Source organism: Aphelocoma coerulescens, chromosome 8 (assembly GCF_041296385.1).
Source record: "Aphelocoma coerulescens isolate FSJ_1873_10779 chromosome 8, UR_Acoe_1.0, whole genome shotgun sequence".
NCBI classification, from domain to species: domain Eukaryota; kingdom Metazoa; phylum Chordata; class Aves; order Passeriformes; family Corvidae; genus Aphelocoma; species Aphelocoma coerulescens.
This window is the reverse complement of record NC_091022.1, coordinates 14312185-14336453: the sequence shown is the minus strand read 5'-3', so window position 1 is coordinate 14336453 and position 24269 is coordinate 14312185. Positions and strand designations below refer to the sequence as shown.

General features: G+C 38.5%; 2 protein-coding genes across 4 annotated transcripts in view; one reads left to right on the top strand and one right to left on the bottom strand.

Annotated features, from left to right (window-relative positions):
* Positions 1–12729, top strand: part of PLPPR4 (phospholipid phosphatase related 4) — a 28698-nt gene extending 15969 nt beyond the window's left edge. For both annotated transcript variants that reach the window (XM_069022604.1, XM_069022605.1), the window contains exons 3-7: positions 2209–2338; positions 4043–4238; positions 7582–7639; positions 8903–9076; positions 11066–12729. In XM_069022604.1, coding sequence (XP_068878705.1) covers positions 2209–2338; positions 4043–4238; positions 7582–7639; positions 8903–9076; positions 11066–12403 — 1896 coding nt within the window. In that variant the 3' untranslated portion in view covers positions 12404–12729. The remainder of the gene's footprint in view (positions 1–2208; positions 2339–4042; positions 4239–7581; positions 7640–8902; positions 9077–11065) is intronic.
* PLPPR5 (phospholipid phosphatase related 5) overlaps positions 1–24269 on the bottom strand; it is a 218906-nt gene that overhangs the window by 112949 nt on the left and 81688 nt on the right. The window contains exon 1 of one of the 2 annotated variants that reach the window (XM_069022611.1): positions 7959–8130. The exons of the other annotated variant lie outside the window; for it this stretch is intronic. The gene's annotated coding sequence lies outside the window, so the exon portion shown is untranslated. Of the gene's footprint in view, positions 1–7958; positions 8131–24269 lie in introns of those variants that run through there. 2 annotated transcript variants of the gene reach the window in all.

Below are 24269 nucleotides of genomic sequence, written 5' to 3'. Positions count from 1 at the left end.
GTCCACACTTCAGGTACTTACGGCAGTATCAGGCACAAGGTCATCAAGACTCAATGAAATACAGGTGTGATTAAGCTACATTTTAAATATTACCAAAGAGTATCTCTGAGAAGAAAAAAAAGATAAAAAAGAGAAGTTGTGCATGGGGAAGAAGACAAACAAAGTCCAGTGCCAATCCCTCTTTAAAACCTTATATAAATATTAGAATAGGAATTTTAGTCTATATTATTTTTGTTGGTATAATAATTTTCCCAAGACTGAAGAACATATATCAATCTATTCGCTTTAGAGTAATTTTTTATACCAAAAAAAAATCAAACATTTTATGATTTATTTTCCCAAACCATTATTACAGAAGGATCTGTTTGGCTTTGGGGCTTTTTGTTTTGGTTTTTCTCTTTGGGCATTTTTTCCCATTATTAGTGAGTAGCAAATGCATTTAAACAGGTCTGTTCTGTAGCCCTGAAGGGTGACAGAAAATAACTACCTGTATTATTGACATATGTCTTACAGCTTGTGGCATAGATGAAATTTTGTCTATGTATTAAAAAACTACAGGAGACTCAATGTGGAACACCTGGACCCGAAGAAATTATCAAGATAGATATTTTATGTCTGGAACATAGATACACCTGAATTGCTGCATGACTTCCATTTGCTTTAAAGAACTCTGAATCTGATCCTCTGATAGATTTTGTCTCTAGTTACTCATTCAGAAATATTAGGACCAGTTATTTAATCACATTAATGAAGGTTCAAACTCTTACCAGCCACTGACTAAAAACCTGCTTAGAGGTAACAATGTCCTTCCCAAAAGAGATCACTAAGACATTAGATCACATTGAGTTGGAAATTCAATTCTCAGGGAGAGAAATTCACTACTGGCATTTTCAGTCCTACTGCCCATTCTACTCCAGAAGTTTTTTTCTGTGGAAATGTCAGCCTCTGAATTTTCCTTGACATTGGCCTTGTTGTTTTTTACTCTATCACACAAGGTAATCCATCTGTCTGGTGTTTTCCCTGTACCAGACATTCCTAGAACTTGGCTAAAAACTGTTACAGTTTTTCTGAGTTTTAAGTTTGGAATACTACTGGTTCTCTGGGAAGCTTCAGCAGCAAATTGATCAACTGTAGACAGATAATAGTGGCCACAGTTCTCAGCTAATTAGAATTCCTTAAATAACCCCTACCACTGGCTTTTCCATGTCTTAAGAGAACCTTCACTACTTCGATCTTCCTGGCCAAGAAATTTCAATTTATTAAAACTTTAGCTATTAAAGAGTTAGACTAAGCTTTTCCTAGGGTGGAGGTGTTAGTATAGACAAACATCACTGGGTAGTTACAGCAGATTCAGCATAATTCAGATGCTTTGGCATCTCATTGCATTATAAGCTTTGTGCATTGCATGGATTGGTTTCCAGTGTAGCTGTGGATAGACAAAGTGAATCTTCTTTTGCTGGTGAGAACTGCCTCATTAATTGCAATATTTCAATCGAACCCTTACTCTGAACTCTGTACAAACCCCGTACAGAATTCCAAATAGTTGTACTATTGAACAAGGAAAACAATAAAATCTGAGAATGCAGATGTATAAATGTGTCTGGATTTTCCAGCTAGTGACACCATTTTTTACTTATATTCTTCCTTTTATAAACTCTTGTCTAGGGCTTTGGTCATAATCTCTTTTGCTTGGTGTGTTGCAAGGGACCATAAGGACTGAACTTTTTCCGCTGCTGTGGATCTGGTTAAAACCCAAGCCAAATTAAACAAATACAGAAGAGCAGGCTGTCACATAATTAGAAGCTGCTTGGGATTGCTAGGCTTGTGGCCAAGACTCAATGCTAAAACCACTTCAGGAGCACTAAGACATTGCAGTGGCTCTGGATTATTTTAGAGGCGATATTTTATAATTACTGCTTTTTTATTGTAGAAGCATCAAGTTTCAGCTGTAGATCAAGGCCTGGATACCACTGAGCACTGTACAATGTATGCCATTTGCATTTAATTTCAGGGCTACCTTCTCGCCTGCCCTCATTCAGGCTAAGTTGCATTACTTTATGTTTACATATTGATACAAATCTTTTAAAGTTGAGTGCATGTCAGTGGATGACATTGGTTGTGTTACAGTTATATTACAGCCCTTTAAATTCAATCAGGATCTTCTGAATAAGTGCTACATTCAATTTAATGGCTCCTTTGTCATTGCAGATAATGATAGGAGAAGGAATTCTCTACTGTTGCCTATCCAAAAGAAGAAATGGAATTGGAACAGAGGCCAATATTAATGCAGGAGGATGCAACTTCAATTCTTTTCTTAGAAGAGCTGTCAGATTTGTTGGTGGGTTTCAACTGTTACTCACAAAAAAGAACTTTCCACATACATTCAGTTTTCACCATGCAGGTTTGCTTCTCTGAAAAAGCCTTACAGAACAGTGCAGAGCATAGCACAGATTTTCTGCTAGAAAACGTGAGAAGAAACTCAGACTGCAGCAGAGCAGCCCCATACTCAGTAATGCAGCATCTACACTCTCTGTTTTCCCTTTCCTCTCCTGTACTATTGTCAGTATTTCTAAAAGAGTAATTTGGTTTTCCTTCTCTGCCCACCTTGAGCTGGCTGCCTTTTAATGATTTCAGTGTATAGCTTCCCTTGCCTGTCTCCAGTGCATCATAAGGATTCAACCCACCTGTCACAGTATTCAGCATGACAGTGAAAACTTGTCAGAAACTCTCAGTAGGTTTGACATTCTTTTTCTGGAATGTGTTTATCTGCCTCTCAAAAAGGGCTAGAATCTGGCAACTTAAATGATAGAGGAAAATGTTGAATTCTTTCATTTTACTTTGTTTTAATTGTCATTTATAAGAAACTGCACTTGGAAAGGCAACTGGACTTTGATCCCCTTGTTACAGTTAATTTCCTCTCCCAATGAATGGCTAAAGGAAAGGTTTCCTCATTAGATAAGGCAGCCTAGGCAAAGACAACCAGCAGGACAGCAGGCTGAAAAGCTGGTAGGACAACTGTTCCCTGGGTTTTGGTAGTCTGGCAAACAGAGAGGTAGTGACCAGTGAGGTTGGGCAATCTGTGACCAATAAAGCACCATAAGAGCAGCAGTGAGGAAGAAAGCAGAGGGTTCGTAGGTTACAACAAGAGCAAGGAGGACCGTACACATACCCCATGTCTACTTCTCCTGTTTGGTATTCCATCCAAAAAAAACAAGTTCAAAGACACATGAATTTCATCCCAAATTCACACTCTGAATTTGAAGTTTTTTTCATATTTTAATGTCTTTAACATTCTTTCAATTTAAGGATGAAAAATAAATTTATCTCTATGAATAAAAGCAGGGAATTATTCTGAGAGGTAAATCTTTAGGAGAAGAGCAGTTGAAAATGTTCAGTAAAGCAATGCATTAGTTCAATGCCTTGTGAATTTGGCATTATTAATCAGTCTGAAGCATTGATCCCTCATGAAATAGAATTAAATATTTGGGTTAGTGACAAGGACATAATACTCAAGAAACATCAGAGGTGTGAAAGTAGCCAAAGTTATCACCAGCTGGTGATTCTGTGGTGGCAAAAAGAGAACAGGTCTTCAGAGCAATGACCTAATGTCCATACTACTAAAAGCCTGTCTTCCAGTGGGAAAGTCCAAGGACTGGATAAGTACATATGCTCTTCTCAAATAGTTGGCTACTCTTTAGTCAATTCAGAAAACTTCTTTCCAAACTGAAGAAGCTCCAGTGTAGCTGCCTTTTAGGAAAAGATGTTGGAGGACATCAAACCATTAAAACAAAACTTTAAGTATCAACAGGAAGAAAGCAAGCATAAACTATCTTATTTTTTATATTAAAAAATTCAACTTTGCAATAAGCTTTCACAAAAAAATACCTCATATTCTGCATTTAAATTCTCTCAGGTCCAATAACAAAAGCCACCAGAGTTCTGTTGAATGTAGTTTGCACAATCAACCAACCTAATTAATGTGTATACCAACCTAATTAATGCATATACTAAAGTTAACAAGCTCTGTTGATTTCTTTCCTAGGTGTTCACGTGTTTGGTCTTTGTGCAACTGCTCTTGTTACTGATATTATACAGCTATCAACAGGATATCAGGCACCATATTTCCTGACTGTTTGCAAGCCTAACTATACATCCTTAAATGTATCTTGCTCAGAGAATTCATATGTTGTGGAAGATATTTGCTCAGGAACTGATCTCAATATTATCAATGCTGGAAGGTTGGTTCTGTTCTTCATTGTGTACATTTTTAAGTATTCACTTTATATTTTATCTTCTGTCCCAATTTCGAGATTTTTTCCTAGTTAAAGTCTGAATGAGTTTGTTGGTTTTTTATAAGAAAGGTGAATGCATAAGTGTCTTTTTAGTGATGTTCCATTTTCTCCATAAAGATATTAGTCTAACAGTGGGCTTTGGAAGACTTTGTCAGGTTCCAAAGCACAGTTGTTAGCAGCTGTTCTCCCCCCTCAAAGGAGGCAATTTCCTATACAATTGTCACTATGTATAGCTGCTACTGCTTTTTCAAAGTGGGGTGTGGGTAAGTTCCCCATAACAGGCAGGGAAGAAGTCTGCCAAGCACTTGGTCTGAGACCTCTGTATAACACACATTACTGTTCAGGTGTTTGGGATTTGTTAGACAAGTTTCTTTTCTGTTTCTCTAATTAAGTTTTTTATGTTAACAGCATTGAAAAAAATCTATTTTTTAGAGAAAATACCACAACAGTGCAAAGCTCTGTGTTCCCAAACATGTCTTTTCTTGCATGGTATTTCTAACTGGTTCTTTATCTCTTTTCCCACAACCATTTGCTGTTACTGGGATATTGCCAGTGAAGCCTGATGCTTGCAAGCAGTGTCTTGCAACTGCATGGTGTCCCAGGAAAATCGGGACATGATTACACAGGAGCAGGCAGAAAAATTTCCACAGTCACATCTCGTTCATTTCATTATCTCAAATATGATGTCTGCTGCTTTGAATTGACTGCCTGTAGCCATTCCAAAATGACCAGTCACCCCTAAGTTTAAATACCATCACTTCCAAAAAATCAGTGAAATTAGTTGTAACATATTAAGACTAAGCAATCAGGGTTTGGGTGTTTCTGTTTCCCTAGGAAAATGACCATATATTGATACCTCAAAGTTATTTCCATCATAGAGGATACATTTGGCAAGCTATAATATTCTGGCACCACCCTCAATTTCTCCTTAATTCAATTTTACTGCATTTTTCCTTTATTATGTTGTTATTTCCCTATGCCAGCCTCAATTTTACCACAGCAAGCAGCACTTGCTACTGGTTCTTCAGTAGTACTTTTTACTTCCTTCAGTCACCTATATAGAAATTATGGTATAACTTCTACAGTACAGGAGGTTAATTTGACTTCAGTAATTTCAGTTTGGAAGGGACTTGTTCTGAGTTTGCTAATCGCCTTCATTTTTCATTTGTACTTCCCAGAAACTTGGGCTCCAGAAATTTGCCTCTAGACTCCTGTATGGAAAGTATAGAGAGGAGCACATAATTATCCAACGGATTACATGAAATCATTTTTCTGCAATATCCCCAAATATCCAGTGGTTCCTATTGTCCATCTTTTCCTCTCTTATCTTCAAAGAGCCTTTTCAGTCACTTCTGTTCAGCTCTCCAGTGAGGTCTCTATCCTCTGTCATCTCTGATGTTCTGACTCAGTGTGACTCTCTCTCTCAGTAGGACTCTCTCGTTGTTCCCCCTCTACACATCCTCATGCATGAGCATTTAGAGTCAGACACTGTCATCGGAGTTCAGGACGTGTTTTCTTTGAGACCTTTGTTCACCTTTTCAATACAGAGCCATATAAAAAGGTGACATATTTTTAGCTGCAGTTATTTTCATTTTAGATTAAAAGATAAAAAATAGAGGAACAAAAGCAGTGACACCATTAGAGAGTACAGAGAGTGCATTTAGTCTGTGTTTGCCCTGAAAGCATGTGAATAGAAAAGAGAATAAAGAGAAAATTGACTGTACCATTGTGACACACCTTATATACTATAAAAATGCCATCAAATTAAGGTTAAGTTCCAAGTGGCAGAAAAGTTCATAGAATCAAATATACACATTAGCTCCACAGAGACTCTAAGTTGATTTATGCTTCATTAAAACCTGCACAGGGTAAAGGAGTTGATTAACTATTATAAACATTTACTTTTTTTTTTTTCATGTCTTTATTTCCCTGTCCTCAACCCTGAACTTGTTCCACAGGGATACTATTTGTGAAAGATTTGTTCAGGGAGGTTAAAGATAAAGGAAGTCGAAGAAGAATTTAGGTCTGTCTTTAGAACTGCAAAAGGAACCATGCAGATTTCATCTTGGCCAGAGTCATGAGCCTATGGCCTGTTTGAGCCATAGGCTCAAATTCAGGTCAGTGGCAGTGTGGCATTCACACTAAACTACATGTACATTTTTAACTGCCAATTAGTTATGTAGAACAGACAAGGCAAAATGCAGAGGAAGGAAATTTAGAAAGCAGACTCCACTGCTTTGCAGAACAAATGTCTGTCTGAAGTTAGAGGACTGTGTTTCTGTCTCTGCTGTTTTAAACTAGCTCGCTCAGGTGTTGCTAGGAAAATGGCTGTACGTGGAGCCCAGTTAGGGTGGCAAGACCCATCTGTGAAGCCGAATGATTGTTTAAGCATTTATCCCAAGCTGAGCTTTCTCAGGTGAAAGTTGCTGTTGTGACTGCAAGATAGACATACTCTTCCTTCAACAAAACATCCAGCATAGTACATTACATATATATTTCATTGTAAAGAGAGAAATCCTCACTGTTTCTGACTCATTTCTAGGGCTCAGAGGTCATAGAATTTTTTTAAGGGCTTCTGTGATCTAGATGTCCACTGTAGAACAGGTGTAACTGAATCAAAACCCAGCTTTTTTTCTCTCTACTATGTAAAAACCTCTTTCACATTCACATCACTTTTCTTTAGTTGTTTTTAGAGAATTGAAATGGGTCTAGAAGAATAATAATATAAAAATGTTAAGAGACCCTCATGTGATGGTTCTGTGTAGCTTCTGCATGCACAAAACCTCCTCTTCTTGCCAGAGAAGTAGAAGCTAAGCTGTCACTTTTAATTTTCATATCTGAAGTTTGTAACTCAAGACCCAGTCTACATCATTCAAGTCTCCATGTTTTCAATGAGAGCAGAAGGCCCTCAGCAATTTCAAGAGCTTGATGTCGCATACTGTCTCAGAGAGTTTGGACATACTTTCATTTATTCTCTTGCTCTGGGCATCAAGAAGGAGTTCAGTAATTCTTAAAATACCCTCCCCATGTTGTTGTGCTCCATTAGCTTCTGTCATGAGGTAAAAGTACTGAAATTTTTTCAAAAAAAAAACCCCATAGACATAGAAAATAAAGATGTAGTTTGCCTCTCTGAGAAAAATGTCACCTGATGACAAATGTTACTGATAGATCACATATTGTTTAGGAAGTGTAAGATAGAAATGACTGTGCCACCCACTGTTTTTTTCAATGAGCACTAGCACTGTGCATTTGAACTGAGAAGTATAATTTGAGTGTCCTTCCTTGGCAGAAAGTCATTCCCTTCTCAACATGCCACCCTGGCAGCCTTTGCAGCAGTGTACATTTCGGTGAGTAACCAACTCTGTTCAGTTTCATTTATACAAGACAAAATTTAGGAAGTCATTTGCTGTATATTGTAAAATTATGTGTTGCCTGGATATCTTGGATGGATGGATGTTTTTATCCTACCAATCTGAAAGCAAAATAAAACTACTAATAAAGCTGAGTTTATTGTAGCTGTTAAAGAATAAGGAAAAGATACAACTGCTTCATATCCTTTGTTAAGAAGCAACAAAAAGTGTTATGTTAAAGTATATTTGATGCCTCATATTACCCTCATATAAAATGCAGCGTTTATCTGTCTTACAGAGTGATATTTTAATTTACCAGTCAAATTAACCTTTATGCATGCTGCCTTTTCTTTATTGCTGTCTTCACTTGATTCGCTGCTTTTAAACTTGAGGTGTTAAGGGCCATACATTCATGTGATGTAGTTTGATTTCACCTCCATAGATCTGCAGCATGGATGAAGTGGCACAACCACTCCCAGAGGCCTTCAAGGTGTTACTGCAAAGCAAGTGAATAAAACCCATCAGTCGCTAGCAGAGAATTGTGGGACATGCCGCAGCAATCACAGCTGATTTTGCACTTCTGAGCTGTAGCATTTCTTCAGTATGGCCTACAATGTTTGTACAAGTGACAACTTACTAGAAGTTTGAAAAGTAATTCCATCACTCATGCTGTGAAAATCAGAGGAAAACAACAATAACGACCAATTAATCACATTAGATAATAGTATTGTGCATGTACTGGGAGCTTGCCAGTATTTGTTCTGCCTGGAGAAAGGCCAAAATTTGGAATAACACTGATGAACCACCTCCACTTAATTTCTGTGACCTCCCTGACGTTATGGCCCTCTGTTGAGAAATGGCTCTCTAAAGCATCTGGTGGTAGCTTTCATTGGAACAGGTTATTGTGTTCATCTGGCATGACATCTGGCTTCTGTATTTCACAAGCAGTGGCTCCTTAGTCACATTTGTAGAACATTTAGATACTGATTGGGAACAGTATTGAGGCATAAAATCCTTATCCTAATTGATGTCAACAAGCAATACTGCCTCTGGTTTTGGAAATCCATTCCTTGTGATTTTAGATCTTTCTCCAGTGAGTGAGCAAATTTTAACAGGGCTGTAAAGTAAAATTAAATTGATTACTTCTAATATTACTGTGTACTAGTGATCTAGTAAAAGAAACATTGTATGTGAGAAATTAAATCCTCTTAGGTACATTTAAGTTTCTTCAACTGCTTCTTCATTTCTTTCTTTTTCAAGATGTACTTCAATTCTACGTTAACAGACTCCTCAAAACTTCTTAAACCACTCTTGGTCTTTGCCTTTATCATCTGTGGAATTATATGCGGTCTGACTCGTATCACCCAGTATAAGAATCATCCAGTTGATGTTTACTGTGGCTTTCTCATAGGAGGCGGAATTGCTCTCTATTTGGTAAATATAATAGTTAAGTTTTAGCAAATAAAACTAATAAGGCTAAAATAAGAGTACTGGTAATTTTTATGAAAACTTTTCATTATGGTCGCATGCCATAATTACAAGTGTAGTCAATATGTATTGAAAATGTGTTGGGGATAATCACTTTAAAAACAAAAAGGAAAAAGCAAACAAGTATTTCAATGTGAAGTGCCATAACAGTGCACAAAGTGGAATATAATCATCTGGCATTGTATACAGAAACAGCTCTAACTTTATGTGCTTTATTAAATACTTAAAAATCCTCATCTTTTCTAATCCACACTTAAAAGCATAACACAAGAAAAATACTTGATTAACTGGTATTTGTTGCTGACTTGAGTCAATACTGACAGTGTTAGCTTTACGATCTCAAAAAATGATTAAATTATGAGTGACTTAGCTGAGTGAATTGCTGAATCTGCAAGAAATTAAAGGCACCATTATACACTTGTGATTCGTTGGAGTTCTTAGGCAAACCATGCAGGGGAAGAGGATGGTCAAATCAGGTTATCCCTATGCTTTTCCTTAGTACTGGGTTGAAAGAGATGGAGCACCTTGGAAGGGTCCTGTAAGGAAGCATGTAAGTGAGGCCTGTTTGTCAGTAGGAAGCTCATCAAGCACTTGATTTTGCTTGCTGCTCTCAGTATGCCTCCAGCAGGAATTCCGCTACCCTGGCTGCTCAGAGAACAACACAGGTGCCTGGGAACAATCAGAGCTTCTGCTGACACCACTGCTTGAGTGTGGGCAGGTAGACAGAAGAGTCTTAACAGCTCGTGGGATGTTTTACCCCCAAGAAGTCAATGATGAATTTTAGTATAATACTAAATTAAGTTCATTTCCTGACCCCCTTTTTTCTGTGATAACATAACCTGAGGTACCTGCAGATGGTCTGCAAAGGTGACCAGGGAAAAATGGCCTTCACAGTGGCAGAAGAAACAGCAATTAGGGTGATAACAGAAACCCCATGAGCTGCTAAAGTCAACTTCTGTGATGGCACTGTGAACAGAAAGGCACTCCGTTGAGAATATTATTTCAAATGATTCCACTGTTGTAGATTTACCTAAATGGAGCTGTTGTCCCCATGTTTGAAATGCACAAACAGGTATGCTTTGATAGGTCTCCATATACTGCTGCGTGACATCATACAGCAGAGAGTATATTGTCCTGGATACCCAGTACTCAGCAAATCTGCCCTGAAAACTACATACCAATAGGAGGAGGGGGAAGGGAAATAATGTGAAACTACAAATAATTCTGAAAGGAGTGTAAAGAACAAGTAACTCAAGTGATTGAGTCAGATATTTGACCCTTTCATGTAATACCCCCACTGGAGTCCTTTTAAAATGACAGCATTTTATAGCGACTCTACTGATTAGGAAAATGTTGTATAACTAAATCTTATTACAGTTCTGCACAGCTTGGAAAGCAATTGATTTAAAGTTGATAAGTTGTTCTATGATGTAGATATTGTATGATATGATTATTTTGCAGTAGAAAGGGCAGAATCTACTAACAGCAGAGTACAACTCAAGCAGTAACAAGATTCAGTAAATCAGAACAGATGGTAGTATAGTTGTAAAATAGCTTTGCCTAAGAGACTGCAAACATCTATTTGCCTATTTTTCTAACAAAACATTATTTCTGTAGCTGTATCTGCTGCTTGATAAAAAGAAGAAAGCCTATGGAGGCTAAATCCTTACCTCAACTATTTATTGCCATGAATAATATGCCCTAGTTATCCTAGTGAGATTACTTCATACATACTTAGAGGTACCAGATTGAGGACAGAATTTGGACTAGGGCTATACTAGTGAGGAAAGGAAAGTAAGCATACCTGTCTGTTTACCTGGAGTAATTATGTCACTGAATTCTATTTAAAAACAAAATAATGTAATTAAAGTAGCTTAAAATGGGTCCTTTTTTAACTTTCTTAACCAATTGTTGATGCTTCTGTCCAAATATCAGGGCCTGTATGCTGTGGGGAACTTCTTACCAAGTGACGAGAATGTGTTTCACCCAAATTTTCACAGAGAACCTCTAAGGTCTTTGACAGACCTTAGTCAAGATGCCAACAGAATCCTCCCAGGAAAAAATGGTGGCAGCAGCGATGGCATTGTCTCTCACCGTACGGAAGGTATCCTGAATAGAAACCACAGAGATTCAGGGTCTCTGACCAATCTCAAGAGAGCAAATGCTGATGTAGAAATAATAACACCACGAAGCCCAATGGGAAAGGAAAACATGGTTACTTTCAGCAACACTTTGCCAAGAGTCAACACACCATCCTTGGAAGATCCAGCAAGACGAAATGCAACAATACACGCATCAATGGATTCTGCCCGTTCCAAACAGCTGCTGTCCCAGTGGAAGAACAAGAATGAAAGTCGAAAGTTGTCCTTGCAAGTAATAGAGACTGAATCTGGCCAGTCACCACCAAGGGCTATCGAAATGAGGTCAAGCTCAGAACCCTCCAGAGTGGGTGTAAATGGTGATCATCATGGCCCAACTAGCCAGTACCTGAAAATCCAGCCTGGCAGTGTACCAGGTTGTAACAACTCAGGTCTTACTGGCGGGCCGAGGGTCTCTATTCAGTCCCGTCCTGGCTCATCCCAGCTAGTACACATTCCTGAAGAGACTCAGGAGAACGTGAACACATCACCCAAAAGTAGTTCAGCTAGAGCTAAATGGCTGAAAGCTGCTGAGAAGAGTGTTGCATGCAGGAGCAATAGCCAGCCAAGAATCATGCAAGTAATAGCCATGTCTAAGCAGCAAGGAGTGCTTCAGGGCAGTCCAAAGAGTTCAGAGGGAAGCACAGTGACCTGTACAGGAGCCATCAGATATAAAACCTTGACAGACCATGAGCCAAGTAGCATTGTTAGAGTTGAGGCCCATCCAGAAAATAACAGACCTGTAATTCAGATGCCATCAGAAGGTGAAGGAAGTGGGTCATGGAAATGGAAAGGTCCTGAAAAAGTCACTCTTCGTCAGACATATGAGCTAAATGATCTTAACAGAGACTCTGAGAGCTGTGACTCCTTAAAAGACAGTTATGGGTCAGGTGACAGGAAAAGAAGCAACATAGATAACACTGAGCATCACCATCATGGAATCACTACGATAAGAGTCACACCAGTGGAGGGAAGTGAGATTGGCTCAGAGACTCTGTCCATTTCTTCTAGCCGGGACTCAACACTTCGAAGAAAGGGTAACATCATTTTAATCCCTGAGAGAGGGAGCAGTCCAGAGAACACCAGAAACATCTTCTATAAAGGCACATCCCCCACACGAGCATACAAGGAATGAGAGGAGACATAGCAGCTGGTCCATACCACCACAAAGGAAACACATCTTGACACAGGTTCTGCTCCCTTTGTTTTGAGCTGATATTTACCTTTATGTGCCAAATTATTGACCAGCAGCCCAGCATTGCTGATGTGCAATGTGCATGAGCCTGTGAAAAGCATGTGGTGGGGGGAAAAGCACAATGCCAGAACTAATGTGAAACATTTTCATGCAACTTCTTTCTTCAGATTCAAAACATTTATCTGAGGGTGATGATGTCAATTAAAACAATGGTCTTGAACACAGACACTCTATTTCCTGAATGTGCCAACTTTTTATTTTATATTTGTGTGCAAAATTGACTGACTTTTTCACAGAAAAGGCTGTATCAGTGGAATATATTCACCTTTGCAGAATTTGCACCAAATCTTTAATACAGGATGGTGCTGATGATAACTTCACATGTTTTGAAAAATTGCATACTTATCAGACTCTGCAAACATGACATATTGATGTGCAGTTACTTTACAAGTAATATTGCTAATACTATGATGATGCTGGCTGCATTCATTTAGCGTAGGAAATATTTACAGCTTTGTTATAGTGGATCTGTCACATTCAAAGATTGCAAAGGTTTTGTGTAGTTCTTTAAGATGTCTACTGCAACAAAAAATGTGTGGGTGACATTCCATTAGAATGGAATGACTATCTATTTTGAATAGTTTTGCTGCTACCGCTCAACTTTTGTTTAAGAACAGGTGCTACTAATGAAGAGGCTGCTTCTTAGTGGGCTAACTTGTAGAATTGTTTTAAATTACGTTTTTTAGGGGGTCTTACCAAGCACTACAAGTAATTCAGATTTTACATTTTTAAACTTCTTATTCTGTCCTTCAGTGACCCTTCCATTTTTCTATTAGTTTTTAAACAAATAATGCAGGATACCAACAACTGCAAGATGTGCAAATGTGAAAGGTGAGCCATGAGTAAATAAAAATAGATGGCAACTTTCCTGACCAGCTTCCAAGGAGACAAGAATTAATATCATAGCTCACACTTAGAAGCAGTCATTCACCTCACTTGCTTAGTATGCCACAAGAACAATCACAGGTTTCACCCCAATCACCATCACGTAGGGGATTTGTGCTTCACTTTAAAGAATGGAATGCCTTGGTATTGCAGAATCACTGAACAAGTGTTGCATTGTGCCACTACTACAGTCCACCCCCTTTGAGACACCCTCCAGAGCTGTCTTAAGCATGATCTTTTTTTCCCACCACTGCCACTTAAGAATATGAAAGGTCTCTGCACCTGAGAGAACATGAATTATTTAAACTGAGCTTTGAATATAATGAAAAACTTGCCTGCTAGAAATCTCTGTTGCCAAAAATTATTGAAAGGGTAATCTCTGAAAGGAATAAACATGGCATGTCCTAGAATGGGCATGCTAGAAGGAATGCCTCATTCATTTGGCTCTGACTTTGAAGGAAGCCAGGGGCAGTGCTCACCCATTGCAGCTCTTCATTCTCTCCTATTTCTACCTGAAAGAGAACTACTCTCAGACACTTCCAGCTCCCTTGGTAGGAGGGGAAGGGAATGGCTTGGCAGTGCCCTCACTGAATGAGTAGTACCAGATCAGGTCTGTTCTCTGGCTTCTTAAGAGAAGTGTTTTGGTCTAAGTCCTTTTCTGATTTAGGGTATCAGAGAACCAGATACATTCTCTATAGTCAGAACCTATCTACAGGACCCTACCCCACACAACTCAAAGGAAAAGCCCACCCTACCCCAGACAAGTAGGAGGTAGAAAGACGAATCATCCTATTCAAGAAGATAAACAGCACAACACAAACATAGACCAAAAACAAAAAACCACAACCAAACAACAAAAACCCAAAAAAAGACCTCAAAACCAAAACAAAATCCCAAACCCAACCCTAAACCGAAGTAATTTCACAAGTATGAGGATGGTGTTTGCGAGTCAATGGAAAGCTTTATACACACTTCCCAGTTTTACAGGTGCTCCAGGCTTAGCTGAATGCTTGCTGTCAAGCCAACTGTGCCAAGCAATGCTTCCTTCACCTGCCCATCACCCAGTGCTGTGAAAGAGTGTCAGTCCTTAAGGAAATGACCACACTCTTTCTGCTATTGATACAAGATGACCCCATCATACTTAGAATGATTGGGAGAAAGTATTCTGCAGGTTACATGTAAGAAGCTACCCAGTAGGGTTGCAGCATATTGTGTGTGTTAAAGGCACCATATGTTGAAGACACACTTTAAGGCACATCAGCTGGGAAAAATAATCATAGATACCAGGAGAAAAAGAAAAAAAAGTAATTTTTTTAGAAATAAGTTCTCAGATGCTAGTATTTACAAGTCAGGTTTTGGTTTTTTTCTTTTCAAAAGGGTGTATCTTTAGTCCTTGGTATTTAATATGAAATTTTGTACAAGATTCCTAGGAATTACAAACACTTGGACTGTCACGAACAAAACCCTTTGGATTTAGTTTAGTCTAGGTACAGGATAAAGCAGGTAGGATTAGCTTTAAAGGGATGGGTAAGACGCAAACACTGTTGGCCTATCAATGCAGGGAAATAAAATGCAATCATTTGTTAGTTTGTAAGTGCAGGGGAAAAGAACATAAGTAGATGAACCTGGAAATAATGGAAAATTGAAATGGAGAATAATGGCAATAAAGCAAAGATTAGAAAATGTTCCCTCTGGCAATTTAGCTGTTTTGGAAACAGCAGGATTCCTGGTGGGAGTGTTTGTTCTTTATTCCTTGGTTTTAGTCAGATATATATTGGCATATATGTTGCTTTTATTACTCTGAAACTTGCTGCACTATTTCAAGTGCAGTGTGATATTTTTCCTAAAGTTTCCTATTTCTTAAGAAAAGATTTTAAAGCTCTTGTGTAATCATTGAAATTATGTTCTATACATAAATATTGATATATTCTTTTTTACTCAAAGTGCCAAAGGCTACTGTTTTTAATAATGGCTTATCAAATTATATTACGTTAGAGAGCAGAAATGTAATAATATATACATTGGAACTCAGACCTCTGCATGTATATTTGATAAGGAGCCTTTTGTAAAATTACTCTTTGTTTACATTCCACTGGTACCTTAATTTAAAATTAATCAAATAAATTGACAGGTGACATCTTCTTAGTGTTCTGATTTTCTTACTTGCTAACAGGCACGAATTTCTTTGTTAGGCTGTGCTTTACTGAGAAAAGAAAATACTTAAAAATAAAATATGTTTTTAAATGAGAATTCTCTATATAAAGTATTGTGTTTAATAAAATGTTATGCCATGTTTTCAAATGGAAAATAATTTGTAAATTGCTATAAATGTATTTTGTTAAATAAGTACAGATCAATGCTACTGTGTGAGTTTATTGTGCTAACATCATGAAATAAAGATAAAATTCCTCATTGATGTTTGATTATCTCTGTGGTGAAGCCAAGTCTCATTCCCCCCAAATTATTTTTCAATATTAGGTATCTCATGATGTGTAAAAGTGGTCATCAGTGAGAAACCTTGAGACCTTGCACAGTGGCAAGAATTTATAAGGAATAGTGTCCAAACTTGTCTCTAACCAAAAAACATTTCACAAAAAAACCCAAGTGAATTGGGAACTTCAAGCCTTGTGAGGATGTGCCTGTTCAATCACTCTGTAGCACCAGCTGCATTGCTACACCCCTAATGCCCCTGAACCACCTTGCTAGTATTGGGTAGAGCTGCCAGACATGGTGAGGGCAGCCTTGGATTTGTGAATGAGAACAGGGCAGATGTCAGAGGCAAACCTGAGAGAACAGGCTCTCCCCAGGGGAAGAAGTTAGGATGCAAGAGTCAGCAGGTGTCATACACCCTTTGCTGGCAACAGTGAAAAACATTATGTGTAACAGCACAGTGTCAGAAGCAGTCCTAGCTAGAAGCCACACAAGACAGTGTGGTAAGCAAACAGCAAAGACTGTCTCCAGGCCTGTCTGAGACACCCTGAAATGGCAACGGCAGGGCCCAGGTGCCTGGGATGGAAGACACAGCTGTAGCTAGGGCATGCACTGACACTGCCAATGGCATAATAAAGAGTGCAGGGAGTAGCAGAGCCCCTGCAATGCATGGCAGGACAGCAAACCGAGCAGCTTTCCCAAGTGAGCCTAGGCCTTTGTGCAGGCTGCCCCTTTGTACATTGTGGCCCTGGAGCAGGTAACCTGCCGTGGCTGGGTGGCACCGGGCCGCTGCTGTCGCTGCTGACTGCAGCCACAATGACACACGTGCCGTGCTCCCAGCCAAGGCACGCGGGGTGGGCTGACATTGCCTCAAGCTGTGTGGTGCAAATCTGGGCCACTCGGCAATCCCTGTCCCTTGAACTTCATGACAATTTAAGATGGGAACCTTCAGGCAAAATAGAATCAAAAACCAGTATGTTGTCTGAAAGAAAGGGAAGTGTCTGTACAGTTGTGATCCTGTTCCCTCTGTGGTGACAGAAGGTACTTTCTTCTTGTGGCTGGAGCTGAAGACTGTCCTGACGCCGCACATGAGAAGCTGGTTTCAGGAGAAGCCTCTCCTTTGGCCAGCAGCAGAAGCTGCTGTGGCAGTGCATTTTCTGCCTTGAGAGAGGCTGTGTGAAGCATAAGGGGTGTGGCCCAAGGTTATGGTGTCCCACCCTCTGGGACGTGTGTTGGGAGCCTGGGAAAGCTACAGACGGTGATGTCCCGGGTATGGCTCAGAGAGACTCTGTGAAGGATGCAAGAGAGTAAAACAGACTAGGGTAGGATTCTGCTGAAAGCTGACATCTAATGCAAATCTGATTACTTCTCCTCTGGGAATGGCCCCTTCCATGGATAGCAAAGGGGCCTAGACAATTAGTTCAAACACTTTAAAAGGCACATCTTAAGCATCTGAATTTAGACTAAAAACAAAGTTCCCCTCTGAAGGCTATCTTTTATGTAGAGATTAAATTATAAAACTTCATCTAAGATGAGAAAGTACCTCTACTGACAAACCTTGTCATATTGTCTTAGACTATTTTGGCTACAGCAACAGTGTCACTAAATTTAGAGAGCTCACTGTGATCCAGACTGATGACTAGATGTGATCATGCAAAGGGATTTTCAAAGGTATGATTGATTAAACTGAAACTTAAATCTATTTTGTGCTGGATTTTGTAAGATCTTCAGAGGCCTTGATATAAGAAGTCACATAAGACAACACTGTACCAGAATCAGTTTGGTATAGATTTATGAAGACCTTTTGTGTGATGGATCAGTGCACACCTAATTTGGCAGGAACATTTTAAAGGCATTAGAACCCTTGTTCATAAAGTCACAAATAAAATCTTTTCACAAACCTCACAGAACAGAATATATCAAACATGGGATAAAACTTCCAAGTGTCTCCATACTCCACATTGAAAATGAAAGTGAGGGAACTCTAGCTGCATACATGTGCATATACACACACACAGCACGAAGTTAACATGTTCAAGCCAGGGTTTAGAAGGAGAATGCTAAACCTACAATTTAAATCAAGGAACAAAATGTGGCAAAACTGCAAATACTCTCTCTAAAATTTTTCTGCTTTGCCTGCAGTAATCTCTTCAGGCATTCCAAATATTATTTAATTATACCTCCCATATATGAAACCCGTGATTTTGCCATAAAGGATAATACCAATCTTCACATTCAATGGCTTTATCAGCACAGTCCTGCTTTAAAAAAAAAAAAAAAAAGCTAAGAACTTATCCAGAACTAAAGCAAGTCTGCTCAATCCTAGAAAGCACTTCTCATGTTTGAGGAAAAAAAAGAAACAAAAATTATCCCCCCTCCAAACCTCTCCCTACCTTCAAAGTTCAGGTGCCACTCAGCGTTTTCCTACTCTATTACTTTTCCGGTGCTGCTCAGAAAGAAATGGGAGTCATGGGGATTTGTGGATATGTCAAGTCTCTGCAGCTACTAAAAGATGCATAAGAAAAAGCTCTGTTCTCTCATCAAATCATTCAGAGGAGATTGGAGCATATCTGAGTGCAATGTGATCCTGTTTCTGCTCCTGCTTCAAACTGAGTTTGTGGATTACGATGTCTGTTCCTACCCTGTGCCGGGGCCAGAAGACTAGCTCTGCCAACTGAATAACATCACACAACTGGGACCAATAGCTTTGCTTATTTTTACCTCTAAACTATATGACTGTGCTTTGTAAACAATACCCATATTTGAATTTTCTCTAAAACTAGCTATAATGGTTTTTCCAATTACTACAGGCTAGGTTTATCAAAGTTCTCAGCATGCAGTTTTTTGAGTGTGTTCTGTCATGTACATGTTGATGAGATATTCTTTGCCTGAGCTACATAACTGATCCTGTGGGCCAGTCACCCTGAAATTTGTTTGCTTTAGTCAAGGAGAGGTGTGGATACTTAGTGCAGTCCAGTCACTTTTTTCATAGAGCATCAGCAGGGGCTGAAAACTTATGGATGGTATCAGTTGCAGTCTCCTCTGATATTTCTTGTCTTCCTGTAGCATTTAAGACAATTATCCTTGTTCTTTTAAGAGAGGAGAGTTTTCACAGAAGTGATTCCACCATCCTTTATCTCCCAACACTGATTATGCACCAGCCTGGCATGGAATAGTTGTGGGCTTTGGCCACCTCTAGGTTTTGGTTTCCTGAGAACTACTATGGGTATGATGACAAACCAATGCCATGGTTACTACCAGAGAATGAGCAGAAAAACTGAAGAGAAGCATGCAGTTTAAATGATCAGGACAGCTTCATATAGCACATTCTGGTTGGTAAAACAAAACAAATGTGCTGTGAGCTCTGTATACCTAACAGATTGCAGACTTGTCTAACCTGCTAAACCAAGGCAGTTCATGGAAAGAGGTTTTTTAAAACACTTACATTTTTAATGAGATTTATGAAAGAGTTCTTCATTCACTAACTTATTTTATGATGCAAGTGGAAGAATTCAGATATAAGTTAAAAAGCCCCAAAACTTATACCTTACCCAAGAAAAGAAAGTGGGTCAGGAATAAGTTGAAGGTGCTTTACAAAATGGAAGATTAAGCAGCACTGAAAGAACAAAATCATAATTTTTAAATTTGCATGTGATTTTTATCAAGCAGAGTAGACAGCTAATTAGTACAATCAGTGCTTTCTTAATTCCTCTTCAGTTATTCATCAAATAAATCAAGAGTGGGTCACTGTAAAACAATTAATTTCCTTCATACTTAAGATACAAAATGTGCCTAGTTTACAAAGCCCTGAGCTCTTGTCATTGAGAAGGGTCAGGGGAGAAACCCTGGTGAGAAAGGAGCTGGTGAGAGTGTATCTGAATCTGTGAAGTGATACAGAAGCTACATGGATACTTTATGATATTCAAGATCAAAATTTTTGAATATTATAACAAGAGTAGCTAATCTAGCACTGGAGGTGCAACTAGCACAACAAAAATACTTCAGAACCTGGCAAGGAACATATTACCAGTCAAACTCACTGAGTGGATTTGTAGCAAGGAAGGTGAGTTGGACCATATCAGTTGTATGCCACTATGCCATGTTAGACTGTACAAACAGTCTGTTGTTATAAAGGAAAACACATAGAGAGACACAGCAAGAGGTCTGCTGCCATAGAAACAGATGTAGCTGCTAGATATGCTGCATCATTGCTACACTGAGGAAAAACCATGGATCAGCAGTATACCACAGACTGCATCTAACTTGCTTTGTTCAATCTGAATTTAAAATCCAAAACAGATAAATGATGATCAGTTATTATTTATAATATAATGCAGCTGCACCATCTTAGCATACTTTCTAACAGGACAATAACTAGTGGAAAACGAGATGAAAAACTAAAAAAATAAGGATTAAGTATCATTCAGAAGCTTTGATCTGATGTTCAGAGTGCTTTACATTCTCAGAAAAATGAAAAAAGCCATAGTACCCGATCATTCATTTCTTATCCAGACATTACTCCTACAGCAAAGAGTGCTTTACTTTTGCAGGTTTTGTTCCTATTTGCTAGGAAATGAAACTGAAATTCCATCTTTCTAATGCAAGGCCATCTGTCCTATTCCAGTTGATGGTACTTTCTCGTACATAAGGAATCCATCTGCCAGGATCATACACTACAACAGTGACCATTTCATCTTCTATTATACCCAATCTTGTTCCAGCCTTGTAGAGACTTACTAGTCTCTTTCACCTACAGTGCAACTGCTTTATGTGGAATCAATTAAAATTTTAAACAAATGAAAAGAAGCCTGTCTAAATCACTGCAGAAACAGGATTTAAAAGTTTACTTTTAGAAAAAATTATGACAACAGCTCAAGGCTGAAATGGTATTTCTCTGTAGTCAGTATCTCATTATTCATAATTCTCTAGTAACATGCAAATGCTTTTTTTTTATTTCTGCTTTTAAATTATGGCAACATGGAGCTTTGGATTATCTGGAGAGAGTTTAGCACTGATATACAAGTGATATATTGAATTCTGATCCCACCTGATTCTCACTTCTTAAAAGATTGGACTACATAAAATAGTAGTATAATAAATTACAGGCAGAGATGTAATATCTGTTACGTGTATTATATTTAGGGCACAGGGATGACATTTGGTAGATGCTATAATCTCCTGCCACTGTATTAATCTTTACTGAGTGCTGTCAGTTCCTGGTAGAATTTTGATGTTATCACTTAAATAGGAAAAAAATTGTATGTTGAAAATTACTCAGTGTTTCTCTTTTCTGTGAGACAAAAATAAAGTGCTCCATTCAAATGCACTCCTACATGGTTTTCACTGCATAATGGTACTCTGTGGCAGCAGCTTGCACAGTAATGCTGCTTTCTACTAAAAGGCATGAATTGACCTTATGTAAATTGCAGTAATTGTTTCCTGCATTAATGAAAAGATCCTTCATTTTTCCAGAAGAGGAAATTCAATTGAATTAAGATGCTATTAATCCAGAAGTTCAGATATTTTCAATATTTACACATTTCTGGTACTAATACCATAGAACAACCTATGCAAGCAGAAGCTTCTGGATATGAACATCACAGATGTATCACTTAAGCATAAAAGTGTTGAAAGTACTTTGTGTCTTTTTAGCATATACTTTCCAAATACATATTTTTAGATGTTTTGCTGAGCATCTAGTTGATTATACTGTCTCTTCACTAAACACAACATTTAAATCTATGTCTTCTACTCCCAAGTGCCTGAAAGGAGTCTTAAGAAAAAAAACTTCCATTCAGGTTGGCCTTGTTTTTACTCCTTGAGAGTGCTTGGTATATATCAGAGTAATCAGTGCTTATTAAGAAGGTGAGACAAAAGGACAGAAGATTTGTATATTGTATGCTGTGTCTTTTCAAACTGTGATATACATCACCTTAAAAAAAATTTTAAAACCTCATGGTTATCGGGACAGTGAAGAGTCAGTTACAATAAACAAGATCCTTTACCTATCATAGTGAATGTTAAAATTTTCTGGAACTCTGTATGTTAGCTAACATAATCACTCAGTTTTTCAGTATCTGAAATCCACTGGAACCAAATCAATCTTGAGGAAAAGTAGACTGTCAAGATTAAATAACCTTGTATATTTGAAAACTAGCAGGAAATCTTCTAGCTTTTGCTACAACTTACAGCTACCTGCACAGGTAAGCAGTCATAATGTCAAAATATGGGACACACATGGACACATATATGATTGAGGGGTGGATTAAATTAATTTCTAAACAATTTTAAAAAATAGAATAGCACATTCCCTTGAAATTGCCAGAATTACTTGATAACTGCCAGTAAGAAACCCGTTGCACTATCCTTAGTATGACTGTGTAGAACGTGGATTCGAACAGGCTGAGTGCAGCTCTGGCTGTCCTTGGTCCAGCATAAGTAGCCTGTGTGAGGCTTTGGAAATTGTTAGCAGTAAGGGCCTGGGAAATTATAAACCTGGAGTAGTAGTAGCAGGGTCAGTGATTCACCAGCATGGACATGAACATGGACAGAATATGAACAAGAGGGGAAGACAATGAGGTATGGAAATCTTTGCTGTCTCCAGTTTCTTCCATTCTCCTTTAATGCTCTTAGAAAAGTGGAAATCCAGGTATTTTTAGATTTTATATGATCTCTTACTCCTCAAGTTCTAGTACCCTCCCGTCTCTTCTCACAAAAACTACAGCTCCATACAATAGGCTGTGTTTACCCACTTCATCCTTTTTACCACATTACTTTTCTCTTTCCTTAGATTGTGTGTGTCCCAGGAAGTACAATCTCTTCCTGTTTGCCATTGCACAGTGAGAAAGATCATGACAGCAAGCTGTATAGATGGCCAAAATATGTATAGTCAAAGGTGACCCCAGAGGCTAATCCTGCCAGATGTTCATGTGCTTGCAGCCAGGACTCCAGGGAGTACTGCCTCACCCAACACAAACTGCTATACCACAGCCCATGCAGACACTCTTGGGTCCTGCTGTATTGCCAGGCTGAATCACCAGCAGCATTGTGCCCCTTTGTCTACAGAAACAGAAGCTGACTGACAAACACTTCTAGAAGGCTGATACTTCTTCAAGGTACCTATTTTAATTGCTCTTCATTCCTTCTCTCCCTTCTAAGAAAGAGCAAAAAGATTCTACAGGAACAAAGTGCAAATAATGTGCAGTACCATCACATTTCACTTTCAAACCAGGAGTGTCTTCCAAAACAGATCAAATAATCAGCGCTAACAAAACCACCAAATCAAGCAGTAGCTAATTATTAACCCACACCAACTAACAAAAGCAGCAGCATTTCATCTCTCCCCTTAGCATAAAAATTCAAAACTGTGAAATGAGAAATGTTCTAGCTGGAACCTCGTAAATGTCCTAACCCCACCTCTCACCAATCTGTCTTTCCTGCCTATCAAATCCAACTGACTGACAGGCAATTTGTATGAGCCTTTGTACTATGTAACCTCCAGTAATTCCTTCTTTAAAAAGCCTTTCACTCCTGCTCACTGCAGGAGGTGAAAAATTGTGCCTGTGTGAAGTAAACAAGCAAATTTGGCAGAAACTAACCCATCAACTCCCATTAGCAATACTCTTAGGTATGGCTATAGGCCAAGGGCCATAAGTGGTGACTTTGTCATTGTTTCACTTCATCTCTCAAGAGATAGTGATGAGATCTTATTGGCCCAATTAAGATCTAAGTCCCATCAGACTATTTTAGATCAGATTAAGTTGAGATTGTTTGGACAGATGAAGATACAAAGCTAAAAAATACTGAGAATGACACACTTTCTGACATGAATTGGTCATTTCTTCAAGGAAGAGGAAGTATTGTTTCTCTCTCCCCTTTTCCCTAGCAACCACGAAAATTTTGGGTTCTTTTTCATTTATAGAAGAGCCCTGATTTCAGGATTGCCAGAAAATAGAAGCATCTGCTTGTAACCAAGGCATCTTCTGAATAGCACAGGACCTACAGTTAAAACCCTAAGAGCTTTTTAGACCTTATGTCTTATTATAGCAATTATTTCAGATAAAAGGAAATTACAAAGCCTGAGGTATGGGAAGGCTTTCATCACACCATGGAGTGCTCATATTATAATCCATCCCCAGGAGAGAACTTGCTTGACAAATACTATAAATGGAAGCCTCTATAAGAGGATTAATAATTATTGATCTGCTGGTAAATTCTGACAGATCATCTTTTCTATGCAGCTTGAGTGAAAGACATAATCAGAAAGTCCTTGATCTGTTAATGGGCTAATAGCACTCTAAATCCGAACTACCTTGAAAAACACTGAAAGTTTTAAAATGTTATTTTACATTTTTCCCTTTTTCAGTGAAGTAGTATCAATGAACTCTATGCATCATATTGATACTGTACTGAGGGTGTTGTAGTTTTTGGT